This window comes from Cucumis melo, chromosome 4 (assembly GCF_025177605.1).
Source record: "Cucumis melo cultivar AY chromosome 4, USDA_Cmelo_AY_1.0, whole genome shotgun sequence".
Lineage (NCBI taxonomy): Eukaryota > Viridiplantae > Streptophyta > Magnoliopsida > Cucurbitales > Cucurbitaceae > Cucumis > Cucumis melo.
This window is the reverse complement of record NC_066860.1, coordinates 9651928-9675685: the sequence shown is the minus strand read 5'-3', so window position 1 is coordinate 9675685 and position 23758 is coordinate 9651928. Positions and strand designations below refer to the sequence as shown.

Here is a 23758-nt window from a genome sequence, read left to right as displayed (position 1 = left end):
TTTATTTGGTGTATTTGTGTAATAGAAATTTAGAAAATAAATGAACAGGAAGTAAGATGGGTCATGGGAGTGGTAGTTAATTAAGTTAGCCACCTTCGAAAGAGGCGCGTGGATTGAAAGGTGTGAAGAAGAAACGGCAATATTCAAGAAAAAACCAAGAATTTTCAGACTCCTTTCCCCACCGTGTGGTCGGCGAAGTCTTCCGCCGTCAAGTTCTGTCCTACCTCCGTCATTCTCCGCGGTACAACAACGACCTCTTCTCCGTTACCGTTAATTCTCGTCAAAACAATAAAAACCCTCTCTCCTTCATCTCCATCTTTTCAAACATCAACCCCAACCTTCCCATTTTCATCACCCAAACTATTCTTCTTCCATTCATTCTTCACCGAATAACCCATTTCCTGAATCACCTTTTTCTTTTCTTTTCCATTTTCCTCCCTAATTTCAGGTGATACTCGAAACCCCCTTTTCAATACTCTGTTCTGTTCAGTTCTTTTTTTTTTTTTAATCGATTAATTTCTGTTCTGCAAGTGTTTTATCCAATTGGGAATTGAACTTCTGTTTTCTTTTGGCCCATTCTCTCTGAAATCAGCGCAAAAGCTTATGTCATTCTTGTTTGTTATTTGTTTCTCACAGGTTGATTTTTGTTCTTCTACTGTTGGAGACTGGTAACCAGCAATTTGTTGTTAGTTTTCTGTGAAAAAGAAAAAAAAACCTTTGTTGTGTTAGGTGGAGGATATAATTCTCTGCTACAAGAACTGATGCTAAGTGTATAGCATGGACTCTCATCAACTCTTTGGATTTGGGGTTAATAGTGCTGCTGGTCTTTCATTTACATCTCCCTGTTCCTCCGTTCCTTCTTTACCTAATACTTTGCTTGGACCCTTGAAATTCAATTTAAGTAGTTCCCCGGCTTTGTCTCCTCTATTCTCTTCGCATTTTGAATTCGATTCCTTTACGACGACGACTGTGAGTGGTAGTCCGGATCAAAGAAACTCCCCAGATAATCTCTCTGGACTTAGCCCTTCTTGTAATTCGTCCTTTGAAACCAGTAGCTTTAATCAAATAGCTTCATCGTATTTGGATCATTTTGAGGACGAGAGTCGGCAATTGCATTCGGGGTCGAATGCGTTTGTTTATGACGGATACTCCGCTGAGAACATAAGCTACACTTTGAAACAATTGGAGAGTGTTCTGATGGGGCCGGATAATGAGGAAGTTGTGAGCAAGCCTGATGTTTCGTTTGGAGTGAGTGGCAGGCCACAGATGATGGGGCAGAGGTCTTACTCATGGAGCCAAGATCGACGTGGTGGGTCCTATGGTGTTCAGTCTCAGGCGTCGCCAGTGTCAAGAAGCCAGCAATCCGAGGCAGTTCACTTGGGGAAACGACAGAAATCGATGGATGAATCATTGTTGCAGCAGCAGGGAGGATTGCCATCGGATAATTTGAAAGACTTGTTGATTGCTTGTGCAAAAGCTTTATCTGAAAACAGGATGAAGGATTTTGATAACTTGGTTGCTACAGCAAGAGGCGCCGTGTCTATTGGTGGAGAGCCAATCCAGCGTCTTGGCGCTTACATGGTGGAAGGGTTGGTGGCCAGGAAAGAGGAGTCGGGGGCAAATATATATCGAGCTCTCAACTGTAGGGAGCCTGCCAGTGATGATTTGCTATCTTATATGCATATGCTATATGAAATCTGCCCCTACTTGAAGTTCGGTTACATGGCAGCGAACGGGGCGATTGCCGAAGCCTGTAGAAACGAAGACCGCATCCACATCATAGACTTCCAGATTACTCAGGGGACGCAGTGGTTAACTCTTCTTCAGGCACTTGCAGCAAGGCCTAGTGGGGCTCCCCATGTGAGAATAACTGGTATTGATGACCCTGTGTCTAAATATGCCCGTGGCGATGGGTTGGAGGTCGTGGAGAAGCGGTTGGCCGAAATCTCTATGAAGTATGGAATACCAGTGGAGTTTCATGGAATGCCTGTTTTTGCTCCAGACATCACGCGTGATATGCTCGACATCAGACCCGGGGAGGCTTTGGCTGTAAACTTCCCATTGCAACTTCATCATACCCCGGATGAAAGCGTGGATGTGAACAATCCACGCGACGGTCTGCTACGGATGGTGAAGTCATTATCTCCAAAGGTAGTAACTTTGGTAGAGCAAGAATCAAACACCAACACAACCCCTTTCTTCAACAGGTTTTTGGAAACTTTAGATTACTACATAGCAATCTTCGAGTCCATTGATGTCACTCTACCAAGGAACAGCAAGAAGCGCATCAATGTTGAGCAACATTGTTTGGCCAAAGATATTGTTAATGTCATCGCCTGTGAGGGGAGGGATCGAGAAGAGCGCCATGAGCTCTTTGGCAAGTGGAAATCGAGGTTGACAATGGCAGGGTTCCGCCAGTCCCCATTGAGCTCTTACGTCAACTCTGTCATTAGGAGTCTGCTCAAGTATTATTCGGACCATTACACGCTGGTCGAAAAGGATGGAGCTATGCTGCTGGGATGGAAAAACAGGAACCTGATATCTGCCTCGGCTTGGTATTAAGTGCATGAGATTGGAGCAAAACGAAGACCGAGCTTGTGAGAATGGGTTATCGGTGGCTCGTTGACAGGCTCGCTCGGATGTGAAGCTGCTGATATCAACCATTGGGCTGACCAGGACATTCAAGTTAATACTGTGCACAAGACAATTGATGTCTAATTTGTGTTTATGTGCAAGAAGTGTAATTTTATTAAGGTCTTTTACAGCTTTTGGACATAAGAATCCATTGTTCAATAGTGTAATTTTAGTTTACATATATATTTTTTTGTGTACTTCCAACAAAAAATTGTTGAAGAAATAGTTTTATTTGAAGACGAAATACACCTTTCATTTCAAATCAAGCAGAGGTGAACTGGACAAAATTATTTGAATTTGATTAATAAGAAAGACGTGATACTTTGTTTATGTAAAAAGTGATTGAACTATAATTACTATTCTAGCGGGCATGTTTGGGGTTACGACCGGAGTGAAGTGGAATGGACTATAATAGTTCATCTCTTGTTCGAGATAAGGTTTATATTTAGTTGAAATTAGATTTAAGATTTAAAATAACCCACCTACCATTATTCTTCAACTCTAGGGATATTTGTTTTAAGGGTTGGGAAATTCGTCGACCAACTTCCGGAAACCACCTCCCATGATTGTTGCCAGTCAACCTTCGGTGACTCTTCTAGCGAACTTTCGACAACCAATAACTCCGGCGATCCTCCCTACCAATCAACCTTGAAATTTTTTACTAAAAACATTTTTAGGGTTTAGGCTAATCTCTGATGGTCGTTGTCAGCCAATCTCCGACCACCCCCTCTAGTGACTCTACTACAAACTTCCAAAAACAAACCCCTGCGACCGTCGTCAACCAACCTCCTGACGCTACCAATCAACCTTGAAAAAATTTAATAAAATCATTTTTATGGTTTAAACTAATCTCTAGTAATCGTCGTCAGCCAATCTTTGACTACCACCTCTGATGACTCTACTGGTGAACTTTAGACAACCAACTCTAGCAATCGTCGTCATTAATCAATCTTGAAAATTTTTAATAATTTTTTTTAATATACATATCTAGGGGTGTTCAAAAAAACTGGTAACCCAACCAACCCAAATTACCCAACCAAAACCATAAGGGTTGGGTTTGATGGAATACGAAAAGTGTGTAGCAGAAAACATGAACAATTTTACTCTAAATTGCATCTAAACTATTTAGATGTTAACATGTTTATACTGCCCTAATTAAATAAAATTAGGGTTAATTGGAAATGTACCTTTGAAGCTTTCTAAAATCCTCGATATCTCCTCACGAACTCGTATCAGAGACCATCACTAGTGTTGACTCGCTATTCTCCAGATTTAGAATCAGGTTGTGGGACTCGTTTAAGGTGAAGGAAATTAAGAAAGAGAGATGGAAATTAGAGGAAGAATTTTAGGGTTTGAGATTTTTTTTAGAGAAAAATAGGTTAAAAAACTTTGTCATTGAAAAATTACTAAAAGTGGCAAAAATTTTATTTTCAAATTGAAAAATACCCTTTAAATAGACTAATGACATGCAAAATTGCATGTAATTAGTTTCTTAAATCTTAACACCCAATAATACAATAACTTGGAATTTAGTGAGTTAGGTGTTTACATCTTATGTATTCACCTATCCCACTGATGTAAACACCCAACTCACTAAGTGTTAGTGTGATTATCCAACAAAATGTTGGATTTTCCTATTAAATTAGTCCAATGGCATTATGGTCATTTGACCATTCAAGTCAAAAGTCTAACATTTTGACTTTTTATCATTTTGTTCGTCTTGACTAATTTTGACCTCCCAAGCATGAATCTACATTCTGTTTCTAAAATTCAAATCATATTTGAATAAAAGTTGATCAAAGTTTGAGAAAGAAACTAGTAGTAACCCTTTTGATGAAGGAACTAGCAGTAGGCAATTTAATGAAGATGATGATATGTTTGGTATGCTAAATGATTTACAAGCCCCTATTAAACAGGAAGAGAACACGTAGGAACATTGTTTGGAAGATGAAATGCCAATGAATATTGGGGTAGATATAGATGAAGATAGAACAAACATATTTCGTGACTGAAACACATAATGAGTTGTACCCCAGTTGTTTGGAATTTTCGTCGTTGAATTATTTGGTTAAGTTGATGCATGTGAAGGTTCTAAATGGTTAGAGTAACAAGTCGTTCAACATGTTGTTAGAACTCTTAAAAGCAGCGTTTCCAATGTGTAGTAGCACCATCCCTAGTTCATTTCATGAAGCAAAACGAAAACTTCGTGACTTGGGCTTGGGATATGAGACTATTCACGCGTATAAGTACGACTGTGTATTGTATTGGAAAGAGTTTGCTGATTTGCAACATTGTCTTACATGTGGCTAGGCTCGGTACAAGATTAATCGTAATAGAGGGAAAAAAATTCTACATAAGGTATTGCGCCACTTTCCTTTGGTACTGAGATTACAGCGCTTGTTTGTATCGCATGAAGGGTCTGCTGACATCCAGTTGATGTAGAGGGGTGGAAGCACTTTGATTCTGAATTTTCTGATTTTGCTTCTGATCCACGGAACGTGAGTTTGGGCTTGGCTTCAAAGGGTAGCCAGCCGCTCTCAAGTATTAGGTAGACGACCAGGCTACTCAAAAGGTCTTGGTTGGGGACCCAAGTCGAAGGTCCGCAAGACGACGAGTGTGAGCAATTCCATGACGTCATGTTCGCAGTCCACAGAAAAAGAGATTGAATTACAAGCTAAACTTAATGAAGCTTTGGAACGGATTGAAGTGCAAGATAGAAATCACCAAGCATTAGCTTCAAAAGTGGAACAAATGCGAAAGTTGATACAAGACTTGACTCGGGCATAGCAAGGACCGCCACATGATCTCTAGCTTTGCAGTACGTATATATGTCTCCATTATTCTTAAGATTTTGCAATGATAGTATACAGTCACTACTATAAATCTGGCCTTTAATGTCGGGTGGAAAAAATGAAAAATGGGCTTTAATGTCAGTTTTCAAAAGGCGGACGTTTAATGTTGGTTTTAAACCGACATTAACCGACATTAAACGTCCACCTTTTGAAAACCGACATTAAAGCCCCTTTGTAATTTTTTTTATTTTTTTAATTTGGTAAAAAATCAAGTTTTCCTCTCTCTTACTTTACTATTCTTTCCCACACATCTTTTTCTTTCTTTCTAGTTTTTCAATTTCCTTTCCTTCTCTTCTCAATTACGCATCTCATGCCCTCTCTTCTCCGAATTAAACAGATGCGGCCACACCAATCGTGTCCAGACCTCGTGACCACCGTCCTCTTGTACAGTCCTCACCACCACCGTGCTTAGTCTTCACCACCATCCACGAATCTCCAACTCTGAAGACTACAACTACCAAGATATGTCTAACCAAGTCGCGCGACCACCATTGCACCATCCCAGATCGTCCAAAATCTGGCGTTTCTTTAGTGCTCTGTTGTGTTTCTTTCGCAGATCTAGCTCCATAAAAACACCATAGGAAAGTCCACAGAAAGTTTGTATTTCAAACTGCCATATTTTATCTTTTAAATTTCTTGATGTGGTCTAATTTCATATAAATTTGTAAAAATGGTCCCAAAAGACAACTTTAATGTCAGTTTTAAACTGACATAAAAGGTGTCTTTAATGTCGGTTTAAAGAACGACATTGAAGGCCTCTTTAATGTCGGTTTTAAACTGACATCAAAGACCAACTGACATTAAAGGTCTTCAATAACGCTATCAAAGATGTCGGTTTAAAACTGACATTGAAGGCCTTTAATGTCGGTTTTAAACCGACATTAAAGTCCAATTGACATTAAAGGCCTTTAATAACGCTCGCAAAGATGTTGGTTGCCAAGTGACATTAAAGGCTAGATTTCTTCTAGTGAGTGACGATATGGATATATGTACTAAGCTTAGCTACTTCTGTATCATTGTAGGACCTACGGTGTAGAATGGCACGTACAAGGCTCGTTAGGCACTACAAGAAATCTGGCCTTTAATGTCGGTTTAAAATCGACATTAAAGGCCTTTAATGTCACTTGGCGACCGACATCTTTGCGAGCGTTATTAAAGGGCTTTAATGTCGGTTGGGCTTTAATGTCGGTTTATAACCGACATTAAAGGCCTTCAATGTCGGTTATAAACCGACATTTTTGAAGGTGTTATTGAAGGCCTTTAATGTCGGTTCATCTTTAATGTCGGTGGATAACCGGCATTAAATATGTCTTTAATTTTTTTTTTAACCGACATTAAAGCTGTCTTTAATGTCGTTTTGAAACCGACATTAACGATGTCTTTAATGTCGTTTCTTCAAATTTATTTTTATTAAATCCTTGCATTATTGTCCATTTTGTATGACACCAAATAGTTAAAAATGAAATCTTTTACTTGTACATATACAAAATAAAATCTTAATAATGTGTACATTTATATACAACTTGCTCCAAACACAAAGAAATTATGAAGTTTAATTATTACACTGATCATCCTTTGGGGAAAAAAAAAGAAAGAAAGAAAAAGAATATATTGAGAGAGCAATAACTAAAATTGCAACTAATAGTAAACTAGAACGTTTCACAAATGACCAACTTCAAGATCTTGTCACAAAGATGAGGGTCTGGCTAATTGTACTCACTTGCAACTATTTCTTCTATTGCAGTCATTTGTTTAGTGATAGCTCCCTGTAAAAGACATCAAGAAGGTTCAATTAAGTAACAATGTTATGACTTAGTTGCTAGTAGAAATATTCACATTTGATTACTAATTAATAAAGTAAAGGGTTGGTTACCAAACATAACTTTTATTGCGCAATGCGGAAGGTAGATCCTTGTTAAACTAAGTATTTGAAACAACACCACCAAAAAAAAATTGTTAAACCAAGTGCAACCACATAACCGTCTTACCAAGATAATATTGTAACTTGTTCATTCAAGTCTTCCTAAAAAACAAATTGAGAAACATGCTAAGATAAACTTTTTTGTATAATACCTTCAATTCCAAACAGTTGACTGAAGCTTGAACTTGAACCATCAATTTCCTACATATTATTTGGTGCTTGTGATTTGCAATAGAGCCATCAAAAACAAGAATCTGATTTGAACAACATAACCACATTACAAAGCAAAACAGCAAACAAAGCATACTCCTAAACTCAATGTCACGTTGCATTTGCTGAATATCCATAAGATAACCAAACAAAGCATAATTTCATAAATTTCTTAGCATAGTCATACGAATTTACTCATAATTAAAGCCTTTGGTAATGTCCTACAATACATTAACGTTAGAAAATATTGTTACCTCTATCTCTGTTCATTATCAGATTTCCTAAACTCAATGTCACGCTGCCTTTGCTGAAGCAAAAAATATATACAAATATACAATTGCAAGTCCTTGCAGCCGAAACCTACATAATTCAGTAAACATCACAAACAAAACAAAAATGTAAAAAATAGAAACCAGCTTATTTAACAAAAAAAAGGTTCAAAGCAAACCGAATCATTCGAGAACAGATTCAACAAGCCGGAAATCCAAATGTGATAAGTGTCTACACCCGTACTCTTCTTCTGCTTAATTACCCATACCTATTTCTAGCTTCCTTTAACATTATTATTATTCAGTATATATATATATATATATACCAATCTCTTGTTGCATGAAGCATATAATGAATTATAAGCTACACTTTCATTTTGAGTAAAGGATAACCCATAACCCAAACTTTTTAGACCTTAAATTTCCAAATTGTCATTTAGCCTTTAATATTTTATATTTTATATTCTATAAAACCAGAATGTAACATATTTTCTTAAACGATAAAAAATGACTTAGTTCAACCAGTTTTTTCAATTTTTGCTTGTTGTGCACATGAATCAAATATAAGCAGGCATGAAATCCATAAAGAAATATTTAGCTACCTGTCTCGAGCATGCTGTGCAGGAAAGGTAGGCATAAACTCCTTAGACTTTGGTAGAGGCACTTCACGGAACCACTCATGATCAAGAGCTTCTTCAGCTGATATTCTCTGTAAAAAAAATAGTGAAATTCAAATAAGCAAATGAAAGTAGAATAGAATTCACTTGAATTAATTGATAAACTGATAGTTAGAAAAAAATATGATATGAACTAAAAGAACATCTTCCAAACGTCAGCAAGTTCTTGTGATGGGCTGTATAAACCCAAGCTTTTGACACTGTAAGACATGATAAATATATCCAAACTCCACCATGTCTCCTTCATGTGCTTCTGCTCCATCTCCCTCAAAAACTTCTATTAATTGGTACTAAGAATGTTACAACTAAAGTGAACAATCACATACCACATTTGATTAGTATCTTTTTTTTTTAGTTCGAGTCTGACAGTGTCGCAAGTAGTTGCAGTAATGTGCAACAGCAACAAAAATATCAGACATTTAGAATGTGTAATAGAATCCATAAGGATCTATACCCTAAGGCAATCATTTAAAATAAGTTGATATCCAGAGTTAGTAAATACCGGTTTGATTAGTATTTTGTTTCCTTTACACCAAATCCAAATTAAGTTTGAGTCTGACAATGAAAACATAATAATGACTTGATTTTCCTATGAAGATCAGCAAGTAAATGAACATACAAGTTCCAGAACAATTCAAAAGAGTGGCTTGGATTCTGCCTCTTCAATCTTCAGTTTCTTGTTTCCTTTTTACAAAAAGCATCATTTAGAACCAAGTAAGGAAACACAAAGTATGACTCATAGGCTAAATCAATGTATTCAATACTGAATGTTTAATACAGTTCAAAGTAACCCAATCCCACCATTATCAAGGAAAACTACAGAAGAGAGAAAGAGACAGAGAGACTTCTTTTCTCTTTTGAAACTTCCGATTTGATGAAGCTCCTCTCAGGCAGCTGCATCATCCAAAGATTAGAGCAAAGGGAAACTGAGAGAGAGAGAGATGGAGAGGCTAATTTTCTTTTTGCAAGTTACTCTCCTTTTGAAAAGATTCTTCCCAAGTAGATCCAAGGAGGAGGGATCCTGTTCTTTTTGCTAATAACTTTCTTAATTTTGACAAGGTTCTTATCAATTCCCAAATAGCTGCAGCATTCAATCAACCAGTGGAAAAGAAAAAAATAGAAAGAGAGAGAGATGAGTGAGCTTCTTTTTCTTTTTGCAAATAACTTCCAAGTAGATAAGGTTCCTCCCATAATCCCAAGTAGATTCAGCTCCAAAAATAAAGGGGAAAGATAAGAGAGAGGCCTCTTTTCTTTTAGCAAATAACATCCATTTTGAACAACAAAAAAGTAAGATTTCGATCAATCAAGTTATGCCTCAACGAAAACCCAGAAACCACACTTCAATTAGCAACAAGAATTAAATCTATTCCAAATACATCAACGAAACATGATTCAAGTTAGTTCCAAACGAAGGAAATGAAAAGAAAATACCGATAAAAAATGAAAACTCCACCAATGTCAAGAATTTTCAAACAAATAAAATGAATAGCAAGCACAACTATATGGCCATTATGCATAATAGCCATTCAAAACTCTAGAAAGAACTCTGCCCTAATAATTTTCTGCAAACTGATATAAAAGAAGAGACTACCTGTTTTTCTTTCAAAGGCAGGATTACTGGTGTGCTTTCTCCACTGAATTGATCAACGGTGCTGCGAATATGACAACAGAAGCATTGGGAAAGACTGAAAATATAATGATAAAATTGGCCATAAAGCCACCAACAAATTTGCTCAGTCGGCTATTGTATACAAGAGAAATACATTTACCTATGAACAAAATACATTTACCGAAACTAGGATATGCATATAACAAGATGGGATAGAAACCAATGAAATGTGAGAACAACCTTCTTGGAAATCTTTTGACAGAAAATGATGCATTCCTAACGTCCAAATGATTGATCATAGGATGCTTGGATATGGATACTTCCTCATCCATGCCAATAGTTTTGTGGAAACTACAATAGCAGGCATTTGATAAGCTATCAAGAAGTGATATATCATAAATGAACCATATTAGAAAAATTATTTAAAAATGAAATATCATAAGTGAACAATATTTTTTACTAAATGATACAAAAATTTCATCGATAAATAAATTAAATTAAAAATTGAAAGTCCATAAAAGCCGAGAAGCTAGCAAAATCCCACTAATTCATATGATATAGTTTCTTGTCCTTCAACCTTTGGCATTAAGCATTTAAAGGACGAAGGATGAAAACCATAAGTCAATCGGCCAGAGAGATTAAGCAAAAATCACGAGTCATCTGATGTAATGGCATTCTGAAATTAAACGGGCAAGCAGATTCCACAGACTGGCGCGCTAAAAGCCAAGAACTCAATAAAGAAAATCCCTAAAACTAGACACATCCGGATACATATCTACATAACAATTTTGCAACTCCCAGCAGCTTTAGCTATAAGAAATCAGTATTAACTCACCTTCAACCCAAAAGTAAAATTAGAAATGTTCTTATTTATGTTCTCCGTGTGCCATAAAATCACAGTAGTCAAAGATCCCCATCACATATCTTTAGCTCTTGATGTTTACACGGAAAGGTTTTGCCACGCAGCTAAGCAGACCTTATTTTATGAGTTGCCCCAGCTAGTAAAGCAGGCCAAGGCCTCAGAGAAGCAGACCTCGGGAGAGCTTTTTCTAGGACACGCCCATGAACATGACCTTTGAGGAGGAATGAAAAGTTAGGCTTCTTTCTCTTGGTCGGACGACAAATAGATCCAAAAGAGGTTAGGGATGCGGACGACAAATAGATCCAAAGCAAAAGAAACACAAACAAACACATTACATATTCAAAAAGGGATGGAAGAAACTGACGACGACGACAGGGATGGAAGAATCTGATGTATGCTGGTGGTGGTGGCGGCAGCTGTCGAAGAAGAGAGGGAAGAAAGTGATGAGATTGAGAAGGGTGAAAGAAATTTGAGAAAGATGATTGAGAAGGGTGAAAGAAATTTGAGAAAGATGAAAAATAGTGTGTAGGAGGGTTTGAGAAAAGAGTAAAGTAAGAGAGAGAAAGTTGAATTTTTACAAAATTAAAAAATAAAAATAAAATAAAAATGGGCTTTAATGTCAGTTCAAAAAAAGAAGGGTGTTTAATGTCGGTTTTAAACCGACATTAAAGCTCTATCTTTAATGTCGGTTTAAAACCGACATTAAACATCCGCCTTTTGAAAAACGACATTAAAGCCCATTTTTCACTTTTTTCACCCGACATTAAAGACTAGATTTCTTCTAGTGAGGAGACATATGACTTTCTTTGCGCTTCTAATTTGTATTTTGAATACTATATTTTTTGTATTATGAATGCTATTATGTTTTTCGAACTTCTTAATATTGTCAATATTAAATGTTTTTTGTTCAATTTGCGTTTGTATTTCGTAATTTACTAATTTATTTTGAATTTTCTTTAATTTAATCCAAAACAAACATGATTATTTCACAAAATAGAGAACTTGTTTGAGGAAAATATTTTAGGAAACAAATAAAAATTTAAATATTAAACAAAAATACGTATAAAAGGAATTTCTGACACAAACAACGTCGGGAATAGGTTGCACATGACACGTCGGGGATAGTTTTTTCCGACGCATATCAGACGTCAGCTATAAGTACGTCGAGAGAAATAATTTCCAACGCACAAAGGGACGTCGGAAATGATCACGTCGAGAATTACTATTCACAACGCGTGGCATGCGTCGGCAAATCAGACGTCGGGATAAAGTTATTCCCAACGCCTTGTTGATGATGCGTCAGGAATACTTCTCCCAACGTATTTCTACCAACGATGGTCCCGATGCAGGAAACGACGTTGGGATATCTTTTCCTGACGTTTGAATCACTTTCCCCGATGTTTTGTTGCATCAAGAGTCCCTCTGCTTGTTGTAGTGGCACTTGACCCTAAATTTAAGATCTATTGTATTAGCGTGGATTAAATTTAACATAAATGCATAAATTAAAATAGAATGAAATCTAAATTACAACAACAAAAAATGATATTTTTTTCAACCTACAAAATAGTTCATATATGTATTGAAACACCAAAAAGAAGATATGTAAAGTGACCAACTTTTTCTCCCACTAAAACTTTATGTGTATTTTATTAATGCCCATGCCTAATACACACGTTGTTAGGGTCAAAAATTAAACCTTACAAATCTCAAACAACCACAAACGATGTATCATGTAAAGCATGCACGACCGCCTCCTTAAAACACATCTTTCCTATGACAAAATTAAAACACCTACATTATTACAATTGACAACCAAATCTTCTCGGCAACCTCATTTACCTCCTACATATTTGATAATAGTTCTGATATGGGTGACCCCGTAGAGGAACGAGATGTAAAACTGGTTGCGGAATCAGAGCCAGAGAGGCTTACGATCGACGCCATGCTGCAAAAGTATTGTGGTGAATTTGGGCCATGGCAGTTAAGGAATTTCTTGTTGAGCAATTTGAGTTGCACCCTTGAGGCCTTCCATACAATGGTCATGATCTTCGCAGACCGGGATGTGGAGTGGCGATGTTTGGATCGCTACGGGTGTGACGCAACGGCGAAAGATGTGTGTGGACTAAAACCTGGGACATGGGAGTGGGTTGGTGGCCGTGGAAGCTCGACGGTGGTGGAGTGGAGTTTGGTTTGTGGAGATAAGTATAAAGTTGGATTGGCTCAAGCCATTTTCTTCATTGGTTGCACATTAGGTCTCTCTAAAACCATGTATATATACCCTATCTTAGTTTAATTCTAAACAAGTTTGGAAAATGTTTAGTAGAGTTTTGACTTTTTTTTTTTTTTTTTTTTTGTTTATTTAGTTTCTCAACTTAAAAATATGTCAACTTAGTTTTGGTGTCTGGAATTTTGAGTCAAAATAAACTTTTAATTTGTAGGCTTTAGAATTATTTCGTGATTAATAATTATTCTTTTTACCTTTTTAGAGACTATTTTTAGTATTTATGGAAGCATAAAATTGAAAGTTTAGGGTATTATTAAAAACCTATTAAACACAAAATATATTAAAGATGGAGAAAACTTATTAGATGTATATCAAAAGTAATTTTGAGATTTATGAGATATTTTTTTAGCACGTTTAACAAAGATAGAAAATTTGAAGTTATTATGAACCTATAATATATATATGTGTGTGTGTTACTGTTTTCATCAACAGTAACAATGTATTAATTTTCCTCTTTCGCTTGCTTAAAAACTAATTTCTAATATATGAGAGGTTAATGATCCACAGGTGCAGGAATCTTTGGGCATCTCTCAGACTCAAGCTTTGGTAGAAAACGATCATTGATTCTAGTTTGTATCTTAAACACCGTTTTTGGCTGCTTAACAGCTCTCTCCCCTTCTTATTGGATTTATGTCCTCCTCCGCCTATTGACCGGAGTCAGCACCGCCGGCAATGCCCTTTGCGCTTTTGTTCTTTCCACGGAGCCCATTGGTCCCACAAGACGAGGCACAGCAGCGATGTCTTCGTGCTACTTTTTCTCTGGTGGCATTGCGTTACTCTCTGGAATCGCATATATCTTCCAATCATGGCGCAAACTCTATATTGTCTCTTCAATTCCCTCACTCGTTTACCTCATTGTTGTCGTCCCCTTCCTCTCCGAGTCTCCGCGATGGTTTCTTGTGAGAGGAAAGCTCGAGGAGACCATGAAAACTCTAACCACCATAGCACACTCCAACAATAAGCACATTCCGAAAGGAGTCGTCCTCACACTCGACACAAAAAACAATCAAACAACTGATAACAAGAACAACAACATTATTGACATAATGCACTCACCCACCGCTCGGACACGACTTATCGGTGGAGTGGGGGTGAATTTCATGAACGCAGTGGTGTATTACGGATTGAGCTTAAACGTCGTCAACCTAAAGACAAATTTGTACATTAACGTTCTTTTGAACGCGGCGGCGGAGATGCCTGCATTCGCGGTCACAACGGTGTTGTTGGGGAAGATGGGGAGGAGAGGGGTGGGGATTTGGACCTTTTGGTTTAGTGGGGTGTTTTGTTTGATGGGAAGTTTGATCAAGAGTAGTAGTAGTAGTAGTAGTAGTAGTAGTGAAGGGAAATGGAGAATATTGAGAATGGTTTGTGGGCTGTTAGGGCTATCAGGGATGGCAGGGAATTACAATTTGTTGGGATTATATGTTGCTGAGCTTTTTCCAACAGTTGTGAGGAATGTGGCTTTGGGATGTGCTTCACAAGCCACACAAATTGGGGCAATATTGGCACCTTTTGTGGTGGTTTTAGGGGGAAGATGGCCATTTTTTGTGTTTGGAATTTGTGGAATTTTGGGTGGAATGCTTATGTTTCTTCTACCTGAGACTCTTAATAGGCCTTTCTATGATACTTTGGCTGGTTTGGAAGATGGAGAGAATAACAATACTAATAATATTGTTGCTTCTTCTTCTTCCATCAATGTTCTGCCCCTAAGTTTGAATAATATTTGACCCATTTTACCTGCGTTTAATCTACTTTCCCTCGGTTGGCGGATAAGAAGTACATCATGACAAAAATTGGTGTAATCGTAATGAAAATCTATTAGATCAATTATAATTAACTTAATTGGAATGTGTTTACTTAAAACTATGATTTTATCAAATTTGTCGTTACCTAGTACACTAATTTTAATTTGAAAATTTATAAGCTGAAATTTCAAAATGGGTATGTCTTTTTCAAAATTGAAAAAAAATAAATTGGTATTTTGTAACCTAATTTATAACCCACCCTAACCAAATTCCTCATAGTCGAAAAATTGGAAAAATCAAAGTTAAGAAAATGAGTAAATAGAAAAATCTAAAAAGTTTCCAAATTAATTGAGAGTTTGTTTATGTTTGGCATTGACATCTGCCTCTTTGAAGCTCCCTAATGCCAACAACTCATAAACTCTCACTGCCATCTTTCACATCTCTACTTTCTTCCTTTCTCAAGAAAACAAAAAAAAGAAAAAACTCACCAACTCCCATTGTTAACAGACTCCAATACTCCCATTTTAATCGCAAAGCCTTTCATTTCATAGAACCAAAGAGGATAAAAAACTCACAAGCTTCAAATTATTCTCTTCGCATTTAAGTTTGAAGGTAATCAAACGAATCCCTCCTCTCTTTTTTTACTTTTTTTTTTATCTGTTTCATTTCCATTTTGCCAATAACTAAGATGCTAATTATTCAAAGAAGTCGCCACGTCTTCTACCATTAGTTTGAAATTAATATATGAGAGAAAAATAGATCACCACAAAGACCTTTTTGACCAAATATCGATTGTTAGATGTTGCATGGTTCGTTCCTTGTTGGGAGAGCTTCTCCTATGCTTTCTCCTGACAAAAGTCACGTACAACAAATCTAATCGTCTTGCAAAGGTAGGCAAACTTTCACACCGTTTTCATTTTTACAAGACTTTATTTCAAATATAGCAAAATGAGTCAACTTATTTATAGATATAACAAAATATCCTATAGTATGTTTTTAGTCTTTAGTCGATTTGCTATATTTACAAAGCAGATACATTATTGTCGAATAATTGTAAGAAAAATAAAAGTAATTACTAGTTTTCTTTAGATTGAAATTAACATCTACAAATTATTTAATTTGGGTTATTATAAAAAGTTTGTCATTCTTAAAAAATATTGTATAGCTCTCTTAGCCACACGATGACAATGACATCGACATCAAGTCAAGTTGAACTCCAAGAGCAATACCTACATCCATTGCCTACGATCGAACCCACTGTAGAATCGGCAACAGAGAGGCTTACAATTGACGACATGCTGGGAAAGTACTGCGGTGAGTTTGGGGCATGGCAATGGAAGAACTTTGTGTTGGCCAATTTGGGTTGGACCTTAGAAGCTCTACACACCATGATTGTCATCTTCGCTGATCACCAGCCTCGATGGCGGTGCATCAACCCAACGGACTGCAATGTCGCTGCAACGAGCGTTTGTGGGATGAAACCTGGATCATGGGAATGGGTTGAAGGTCGCCGGAGCTCAACGGTGGCAGAGTGGAGTTTGATTTGCGGTGATAAGTATAAAGTTGGGTTGGCTCAGTCCATGTTCTTTCTTGGTTGCATGATGGGTAACTCCCTCACTCTCATATTAATTTTTTTAGTTTCTTTTAGTTCAACAAAGGTTGGATGAGAATCCAACGTCAACTTTTTAAACTATATATTCAAATTGTCTTAGCATCATATTTATAAAGATCTCAAATCTTTTAGAGTGATCGATTTTGAAATTATTTTCTTTCTTTCTTTCTTTCTTTCTTTCTTTTTTTTTTTTCCCGATTTCAATATCACTTCAAGACATCACATTAAAACCAGTTTTAAAATGTAAAATCAAATACTAACTAGTTCCGAAATGATTAATGATATATTTTAGAGGGACTTTATACTTAATAAAATAAATAAATAAATTTTCAACATGCTTTAAATTTCCATTTAATAATGATTTTTTAAATCCTATGACTTAATTATTCTTTATATATCATTAGGATCTGCTTTGTTCGGCTACCTCTCAAACTCTACCTTGGGAAGAAAACGCTCGCTCGCTTTAGTTTCTTCACTGAACTCCATATTTGGGTTATTAACAGCAGCATCTCCGTATTACTGGACCTATGTCCTCCTCCGCTCCTTAACTGGAATCAGCACCGGCGGGAATGCCGTATGTGCCTTTGTACTTGCCACTGAACCCATTGGCCCAACAAAACGTGGTGCAGCTGGAATGTCGTCGTTTTACTTTTTTGCCGGTGGGATTGTCATACTATCAGGAATGGCCTACACCATTCATCCATGGCGTGAACTCTACATAGCTTCCTCAATTCCCTCTCTTGTCTTCCTCCTTGCCGTCCTGCCTTTCATCTCCGAATCCCCAAGATGGTATCTAGTTCAGGGGAAGATTGACGAGGCCATGAAGGTGATGAAGTCCATAGCCAAATGCAATGGTAAACACCTCCCCGAAGGAGTCATCCTTCTACTCGATCGAGAAGCTTTCAACAAAGATGATCAAAGATCGGAGCTCAAACATGTAGAAAAGGGTAACTTAGCAACCTTACTTCGTTCGCCGCTTGCAAGAATTCGACTACTGGTAGCAATTGCTATAAGCTTTTTAGGGGCAGTAATATATTACGGTTTAAGCTTAAATGTCGTCAACCTAGAGACAAATCTCTACCTCAGCGTTCTACTCAATGCTGTTGCAGAGACTCCGGCGTTCGCCATAACAGCAGTGCTGTTAAGTAGGGTTGGTAGGAAAGGGATAGGGATAGGTACATTCTGGTTCAGTGGGGGTTTTTCCTTTATTGGTAGCTTGATGAAAAGCCATGGGAAGTGGAAGGTAGCAAGAATGGTGTGTGGGATTATGGGGGTATTTGGGATGGCTGGGAACTACAACTTGTTATTTCTATACTTGGAGGAGCTGTTTCCAACGGTGGTGAGGAACGTGGCAATGGGGGCAGCCACCTCGGCAATTCAAACAGGAGCGGCTTTGGCGCCGTTTGTGGTGGTTTTGGGAGGTGGTTCGGCGTTTGGGGTGTTTGCGGTATGTGGAATTTTGGGTGGGATATTGGTATTTTTCCTGCCGGAGACACATAATAAGTCACTATATGATACAATGGCTGGATTGGAGTATGGGGAAAGAAGTTGTATTAGTGGTTGATCCTTTCAATTGCCATTAAAAATATACTGTTCCTAGGGTAAATTCAGTTTGGGATTCACATCCTTTTCAGTTGTAATACAATATGTACTTCTATGTACGCTTGAAAACGTTCTTGATCTATATAAATGATACTTCAAATTATAATTATGAAATATTTTTACACATTAAAGAAGTTTTGATAGCCAAGCAATCAAACGAGAATCATATAAGAAATTTTGCTTTATAACAAAATTGGAAGGTGGACAGGATTTTCCAACTGGTTGTTGAAAAGTCCTTTTGATTGTTTTCTTTTGGGTTTGTAACGAAAGAAAGAAAGACTTAAATCCAAATCACAAGTGCCAATGAACCTTGAAAGGAACATAAACAGTAATTCTACCCATACAAGAAAAGTTTGCTCATTTGTGCTGTGTTTTTGTTCTCAACCAAAGTAACCAAACAAAATTTTCTTATTCATATCGTATTAAATACGTAATTCCCTTTATTAACCTTGAATCCATTTTTATTCACTTCTACACAAATAAATATATTAAAATACCATTTTGCTCCCTTATACCATTTTGGTTATCAATACTTTATTTCGTTTTTTTCCAACAAAATTACTCTTTATATTTACCAATGTCGTTTCTTTCTTGCGTGAAAATTATGGCTATTATTAAACTAATTTTAATTAATGATAAATAAATAAGAGGAAAAAAAACTTTTAAAACAATAAACTTAAGATTTATCGAGTCTTCGAGGACCTTAAAAGTGGTTGCTAAGTATATAGACCAAAAAAATGGAAAGAAAAAAATACTCAAATACAAAGATTTGGCATTTTAACCATAAATAAAATATTCCCATATTTGAATCCACATTTACCTATTGGTAGGTTAATCTGTCGTTAACTAGAAATTAATCCAAAAACATACACGACAAGACCAAACAATAAGCTTATCAGTAACAAAAATGCAGTGCAAAATACGTTTATTGGCGAAACGTATATATAAATAAAATAGTTTTGACTAAATGTTTTGAAAAATGGATCATACGTATAGTGCCTACAAAATGCTGCTGTCTCAATTCAGATATGCTCAACTCAATACCTGCGGCTAATCTACAGTTCCGCAGAACAAAATGGTTATCAGCAACGGAAGAGAAGAACGAACCTCCGTTGAAGAAAGAACCTAAATCATATAAATAAAGTTCAGTGCCATTTTGCAGATCAAGAGAGTTCAATGGATATGGAAGCATCCTTCATCGCAAAGATTATCAAGTCACTGACGGCCATATGGGGCAAAACCATTGTTGTTCTCAGGAGGTGGTCTTGGCCTTGCATACTCCGCAAATATAACCCAACCATCCAGGAACTGGATAACATTAAGAGGGAAAACAAAAAGAGATTCATCATCATCCAATTATAAATAAACAAATTTCAACATGTGTTCTAAATCAAGCATCAACCAAGTTTCATAAATCTTATTTTCGGGCATTCTAATTTGTAAAGTTTATCAGAGTAGATGTTTTAATTGGAGATCAGAGAGGCAGAACACAAGGAATCAAATCAATTTGAACGGCTAATAACGGGAGTATTCTACTAAAATGTCAAAAATGACAATGAAGCAAACCAAGGGAAGTTCTAGGCATAGTTTGACAAAATGGATTTAAAAGAAACCTTGATCGATTAACAGTTCAATACAACCATTTTGCATTGTCAAGATTGTACTTTCTATAAAAGATTCACCAACCAATTTAGCCACATATTAGCAATCATTTTAAAACTTGATGATAATAGTAACAATAATGTTTCCAAGAAAGTGATACCCTTACGAAGATTCAAATAATTGTTAAAGTCTTTTGTTAATGTTTTTCTTCAACATTGTAAAGTCACGTGTTCATTTTCTTATATTCGTGAGTGACCACTAACCAGGCCAGTTTAAGCAGTTAAACATCCATTACAATGCAACAGCAAAAGAAAAAATGAACCCGACTAAATGCAAGAGAATACCCAACAAAGAAAAAGGTAATAAAAAATACTCTCACCACCATGTAGCTCAAATGAAAGGATTCAAATTATAGCAGAAAACACTACAAATAAATCAATGAATTACCAAAAATAACTATTGTCTGAAAGGACTACATAAAGCAAACACCATTGCACATGAGAATAAAGGAGAAATTGCACTCCCAAGTAATCAGCAGATTTATCAGCCGAGCCAGGTACCGTAAGATCCAAGATTGCAAAGCATGAATCATAGTAAACAGCTGAGTGCTGTAAGGATATGTTCACTGTGCTGCCAATCAAATTCTCTAGAATACTATCTTTTGTCCGCATATGTGGACAACACCACACACCATATTCAGGAATCTTATATTTATTCTGTGATATGCCCCATTAACACGATGAAGTCATATCCTCATTTATTTTCTCTCATTTCCTAGTTGTCTATTAAGAGGGTAGCCAACGACCTTAGCCTCTCTGCTAACACATGCGAAAAACATCAAATGCAAGATCCAGGGATTTTGTGTACATGCTATTAACTCTACATACACACCAAATAAACTTTTTTTTTTTTGGATTAGTTACATACACACCAAATAAACTTTTTCTTTTCAGGTATTGTATTAAAGGTAGGGGTGGGGAAATTTGAACCTGGGACCTCTTGTCCACAGGTCCATACGGGTGCCAGTTGAGCTAAGCTCATGTTGGCACACCAAATAAACTTCAACGTCTAAAATGAGAAAACCAGAAAGTGATCCCAACTCACCTTGCCATCCATGCCCTCTATGCCTTTAGCCGCATCCTCCAAAGTGGCATATTTAACAAAGCCAAATCCTTTAGAATATCCAGTCACTCGATCAGTTACAACTCTTGCTATAAACAGAACGGAAAACAACAGGTCAAAGACGAAAAATTTTCAAGTATAAGCAAAAATCAAACATAAGCAAATCAAATGGACAGACCATGAACAACTTCTCCAAACTTTGAAAAGGCTTCATGAAGTTTTTCAGTAGTAGTGCGTTTACTGAGGCCTGAAAGAAGATAAACATCAACAATTACATGCTTCACAAACAGAGTATTCAAAGCCAGAATAATTCCTCTACTTGAAGAGAAACAGAAACACAGCTCAACAAATACATTTGCCAAATTACAATTCCAGCTTCCAAGAATCGATCATTGAAAAAGATCAACGTAGAGGAGACCAACGTCCAAAGAGCAGGTATAGCCTCCTTGTTAGGTCAAGTCAAGCATAGATTTTACACACAATACTTACGATTCTACCAACAACTAAACTTTCCCGTGTAGAAATATACGGATGCATCTCAACAATTCAAAACCGAGAGGTGAGGCAAATTAAAGGCAAGGAGAGGCATAAAAATTAAAAAAAGATGCGTTAACACTAACTAAAAAGATACCTAAAATTGACAATCGAAGGTTAGAAAATATTTATTAAAAAAAAAAAAAGGTAACTAAGCATCTTTCAATTACTAGACAGCTAAAATAGGACCAAAAGAAGAACAGAAAAAATCCCAGATTCCAACAAAAAATTGGCAGGAGGGAAAGCAGATTCAGAACAGAAAGGGAGCGATATACAAAACGCAAATACATGATTGTTAAAGTAAATAAACGCAAGGCAGGTAGATAAAGAAAGAACGAGTTACCGGAAACGAAAAGGTTAGTACTAGGCTCAGCCACCTCACGCTGCTGAGCGGAGGGAGGGAGCGGCGGGGGAACGAAACTCGAAGTAGAAGCGCTAGAGAACAGGCGGCCGAAAAGGAAAGAATTGGTGCTGGGCTCCGGTTTCTCCCAATCATGAATAGCCTGGGAGATTATCGGTAGAGTACGAGTTGAGGTACCTGTAATGAGTTGCCTCAAACTCCGAGGAGCCGATGCCGCCGCCGATCTGAGAGCCATAGGGTTGGGGTTTAAGGTACTAAACCCTTTCTGGAAGAGGCGAGGAAAAACAGATTTTTTTTCTCTTTTTCGTTTTGGGGGAACGAGGACTCTTCTTCTTATGTCTTAACGCAAAAAGGAGGGTATTATCTGAAATGACTGATGTGTCCTTGATTGTTTTGAAAGATTTACATACTTCAAGGGTAGATTTGGGTTTCTGCCATTTCCTTTAATAGGGTACAAATTTGAGGCCCTTGAACTTCAAGCTGTCTCATATGGGCCTCGGGTTGCAATGACCGGCCCAATAAATGTTTCTCGGTGCTTCGCTAAATATATAACACATTTGAGAACATTTTTTTTCTCTCCTTCTCTCTACCAACTAAGTTTCGAACTCATTGACAAAGGTCGAGGGTTAGGCCCAATTCTAGTCTAATCTCTAAGCCACTAGACTATGAAACACTTGAGAACTTACTACAACTTTAGTCCTTAATAATTTTGTGTCATAATAATTTACTTTATATAAAGTAAACCTACTTAATTGATATATAGATGTGTTAGAAATTTATAGGTACTAGTAAACAATGCGTGCCATACACATGAAAATTACACACGAAAAAATTATAGTTTTAACTTAACTTTATAAAATTAGAATAGTCATTTCAATATTTTCATATTTTTATTCTTTTTATATTCACATCGTAATGCATGGAAAATTAATAATAAATTTAGAAATATCATAATACAATATCTCAAAATTTATAATAGCTTTAATAAAAAAAATTAAATGAAGAAAAAAACATGAGCAAGATTCTCATGGTTACATTAAAAAATATTCTCAATATTACATAATTTAAACATAAAGAGCATAAACATATTTACATGTCAAGCACGAAGTTGGTAGTTCAAGTTTCCTCAACTTCTGTTGTATATTAAAAAGAAACCTATAAATGAATGAATATACACAAACATACTTCTATATAAAAAAATAGACAAAATAAAAAAAAAAATAGAAGAGAATAAAAAAAACATAATTTGATTTGCCTTTCTCCTTCACTCCTAGCATTTTGTTGTAACTTGTGAACATGAGTGAAAATAAAAACAAATAATGAGATATTTATACCCAAATATTTGAAAAATGAAGAATTTGAAAGATTGAAAGATATAAGAAAGAGTTAATATGAGATAAGAGAATGTGAATAATTGAGAGATAGAAGATAAAAGAATAGAGAGAAATGTGAATGGATTTAGGATAAATTTAAATAACATAATTAATTGGATAGAAAATTTTAAAATTTTGAGAAATGTTATAATAATAAGATGAAAAGTTAAAGGAAATGTAATTTTTATCATGTTAATATGAAAATGGCCATAAATATTAAAACTATGTAAATGACAAAATTGTCACTAAAACAAAAGAAAAAGAAAGTTATAATGAAAGGGTAAAACGGGGCTAGAAAATTTCTCTACTTCCATTCTTTTACTAGTAAAATACATGTGCATGATGTCACAATCGTAACTTCTCAACACGATTGTGTGGCACTTGTTTAGCTCGATCAACAAGTCAGCCGTTCGAAATTCGGAATCCGCAGACAAACTCGCGGTATGATGTAGCCTCCCTCCTCGTTCTTGAGAAAATGTTTTTATAAAA

At 36.4% G+C, this 23758-nt stretch overlaps 4 protein-coding genes and 1 long non-coding RNA gene across 6 annotated transcripts; 3 read left to right on the top strand and 2 right to left on the bottom strand.

The window, feature by feature from the left end:
• Nucleotides 1-308: 308 nt before the first annotated feature.
• Nucleotides 309-2900, top strand: LOC103494964 (scarecrow-like protein 21). The gene is made up of 2 exons (XM_008456354.3): nt 309-448; nt 637-2900. The coding sequence occupies exon 2, from the start codon at nt 778-780 to the stop codon at nt 2560-2562; it is 1785 nt and encodes a 594-aa protein (XP_008454576.2). The 5' UTR covers nt 309-448; nt 637-777; the 3' UTR covers nt 2563-2900.
• A 4221-nt stretch (nt 2901-7121) lies between these two features.
• Nucleotides 7122-10345, bottom strand: LOC127148802 (uncharacterized). 2 transcript variants are annotated; one of them, XR_007819938.1, is made up of 5 exons: nt 10333-10345; nt 10155-10215; nt 7872-7977; nt 7560-7608; nt 7122-7406 (listed from the first exon to the last, which is right to left on the bottom strand). It is a non-coding gene; the product is annotated as an uncharacterized LOC127148802 (long non-coding RNA). The 2 variants fall into 2 exon arrangements; XR_007819937.1 differs by lacking the exon at nt 10333-10345 and having other exon boundaries at nt 7123-7406; nt 10155-10325.
• A 2501-nt stretch (nt 10346-12846) lies between these two features.
• Nucleotides 12847-15070, top strand: LOC103494965 (organic cation/carnitine transporter 4-like). Its single transcript, XM_008456355.3, has 2 exons — nt 12847-13286; nt 13826-15070. The coding sequence occupies exons 1-2, from the start codon at nt 12902-12904 to the stop codon at nt 15043-15045; spliced, it is 1605 nt and encodes a 534-aa protein (XP_008454577.3). The 5' UTR covers nt 12847-12901; the 3' UTR covers nt 15046-15070.
• A 1125-nt stretch (nt 15071-16195) lies between these two features.
• On the top strand, nt 16196-18239 carry LOC103494966 (organic cation/carnitine transporter 4-like). The gene is made up of 2 exons (XM_008456356.3): nt 16196-16668; nt 17080-18239. The coding sequence occupies exons 1-2, from the start codon at nt 16245-16247 to the stop codon at nt 18237-18239; spliced, it is 1584 nt and encodes a 527-aa protein (XP_008454578.2). The 5' UTR covers nt 16196-16244.
• A 937-nt stretch (nt 18240-19176) lies between these two features.
• On the bottom strand, nt 19177-22294 carry LOC103494967 (organelle RRM domain-containing protein 2, mitochondrial). The gene is made up of 4 exons (XM_008456358.3): nt 21879-22294; nt 21180-21248; nt 20984-21090; nt 19177-19585 (listed from the first exon to the last, which is right to left on the bottom strand). Exons 1-4 carry the CDS (start codon nt 22129-22131, stop codon nt 19493-19495), a joined length of 522 nt encoding a protein of 173 aa, XP_008454580.2. The 5' UTR covers nt 22132-22294; the 3' UTR covers nt 19177-19492.
• Between the last annotated feature and the right edge of the window lie 1464 nt (nt 22295-23758).

What these genes read in the sequence shown, in the direction of transcription:
- LOC103494964 (XM_008456354.3), top strand. Translation starts at nt 778, where the DNA reads ATGGACTCTCATCAACTCTTTGGATTTGGGGTTAATAGTGCTGCTGGT.
- LOC103494965 (XM_008456355.3), top strand. Translation starts at nt 12,902, where the DNA reads ATGGGTGACCCCGTAGAGGAACGAGATGTAAAACTGGTTGCGGAATCA. An exon ending in CTTCATTGGTTGCACATTAG is followed by an intron (nt 13,287 to 13,825) that starts GTCTCTCTAAAA and finishes AATGATCCACAG; the next exon opens with GTGCAGGAATCTTTGGGCAT.
- LOC103494967 (XM_008456358.3), bottom strand. Translation starts at nt 22,131, where the DNA reads ATGGCTCTCAGATCGGCGGCGGCATCGGCTCCTCGGAGTTTGAGGCAA. An exon ending in TACTAACCTTTTCGTTTCCG is followed by an intron (nt 21,249 to 21,878) that starts GTAACTCGTTCT and finishes ATCTTCTTTCAG; the next exon opens with GCCTCAGTAAACGCACTACT. An exon ending in GTTTGGAGAAGTTGTTCATG is followed by an intron (nt 21,091 to 21,179) that starts GTCTGTCCATTT and finishes TTCTGTTTATAG; the next exon opens with CAAGAGTTGTAACTGATCGA.
- LOC103494966 (XM_008456356.3), top strand. Translation starts at nt 16,245, where the DNA reads ATGACAATGACATCGACATCAAGTCAAGTTGAACTCCAAGAGCAATAC. An exon ending in CTTTCTTGGTTGCATGATGG is followed by an intron (nt 16,669 to 17,079) that starts GTAACTCCCTCA and finishes ATATATCATTAG; the next exon opens with GATCTGCTTTGTTCGGCTAC.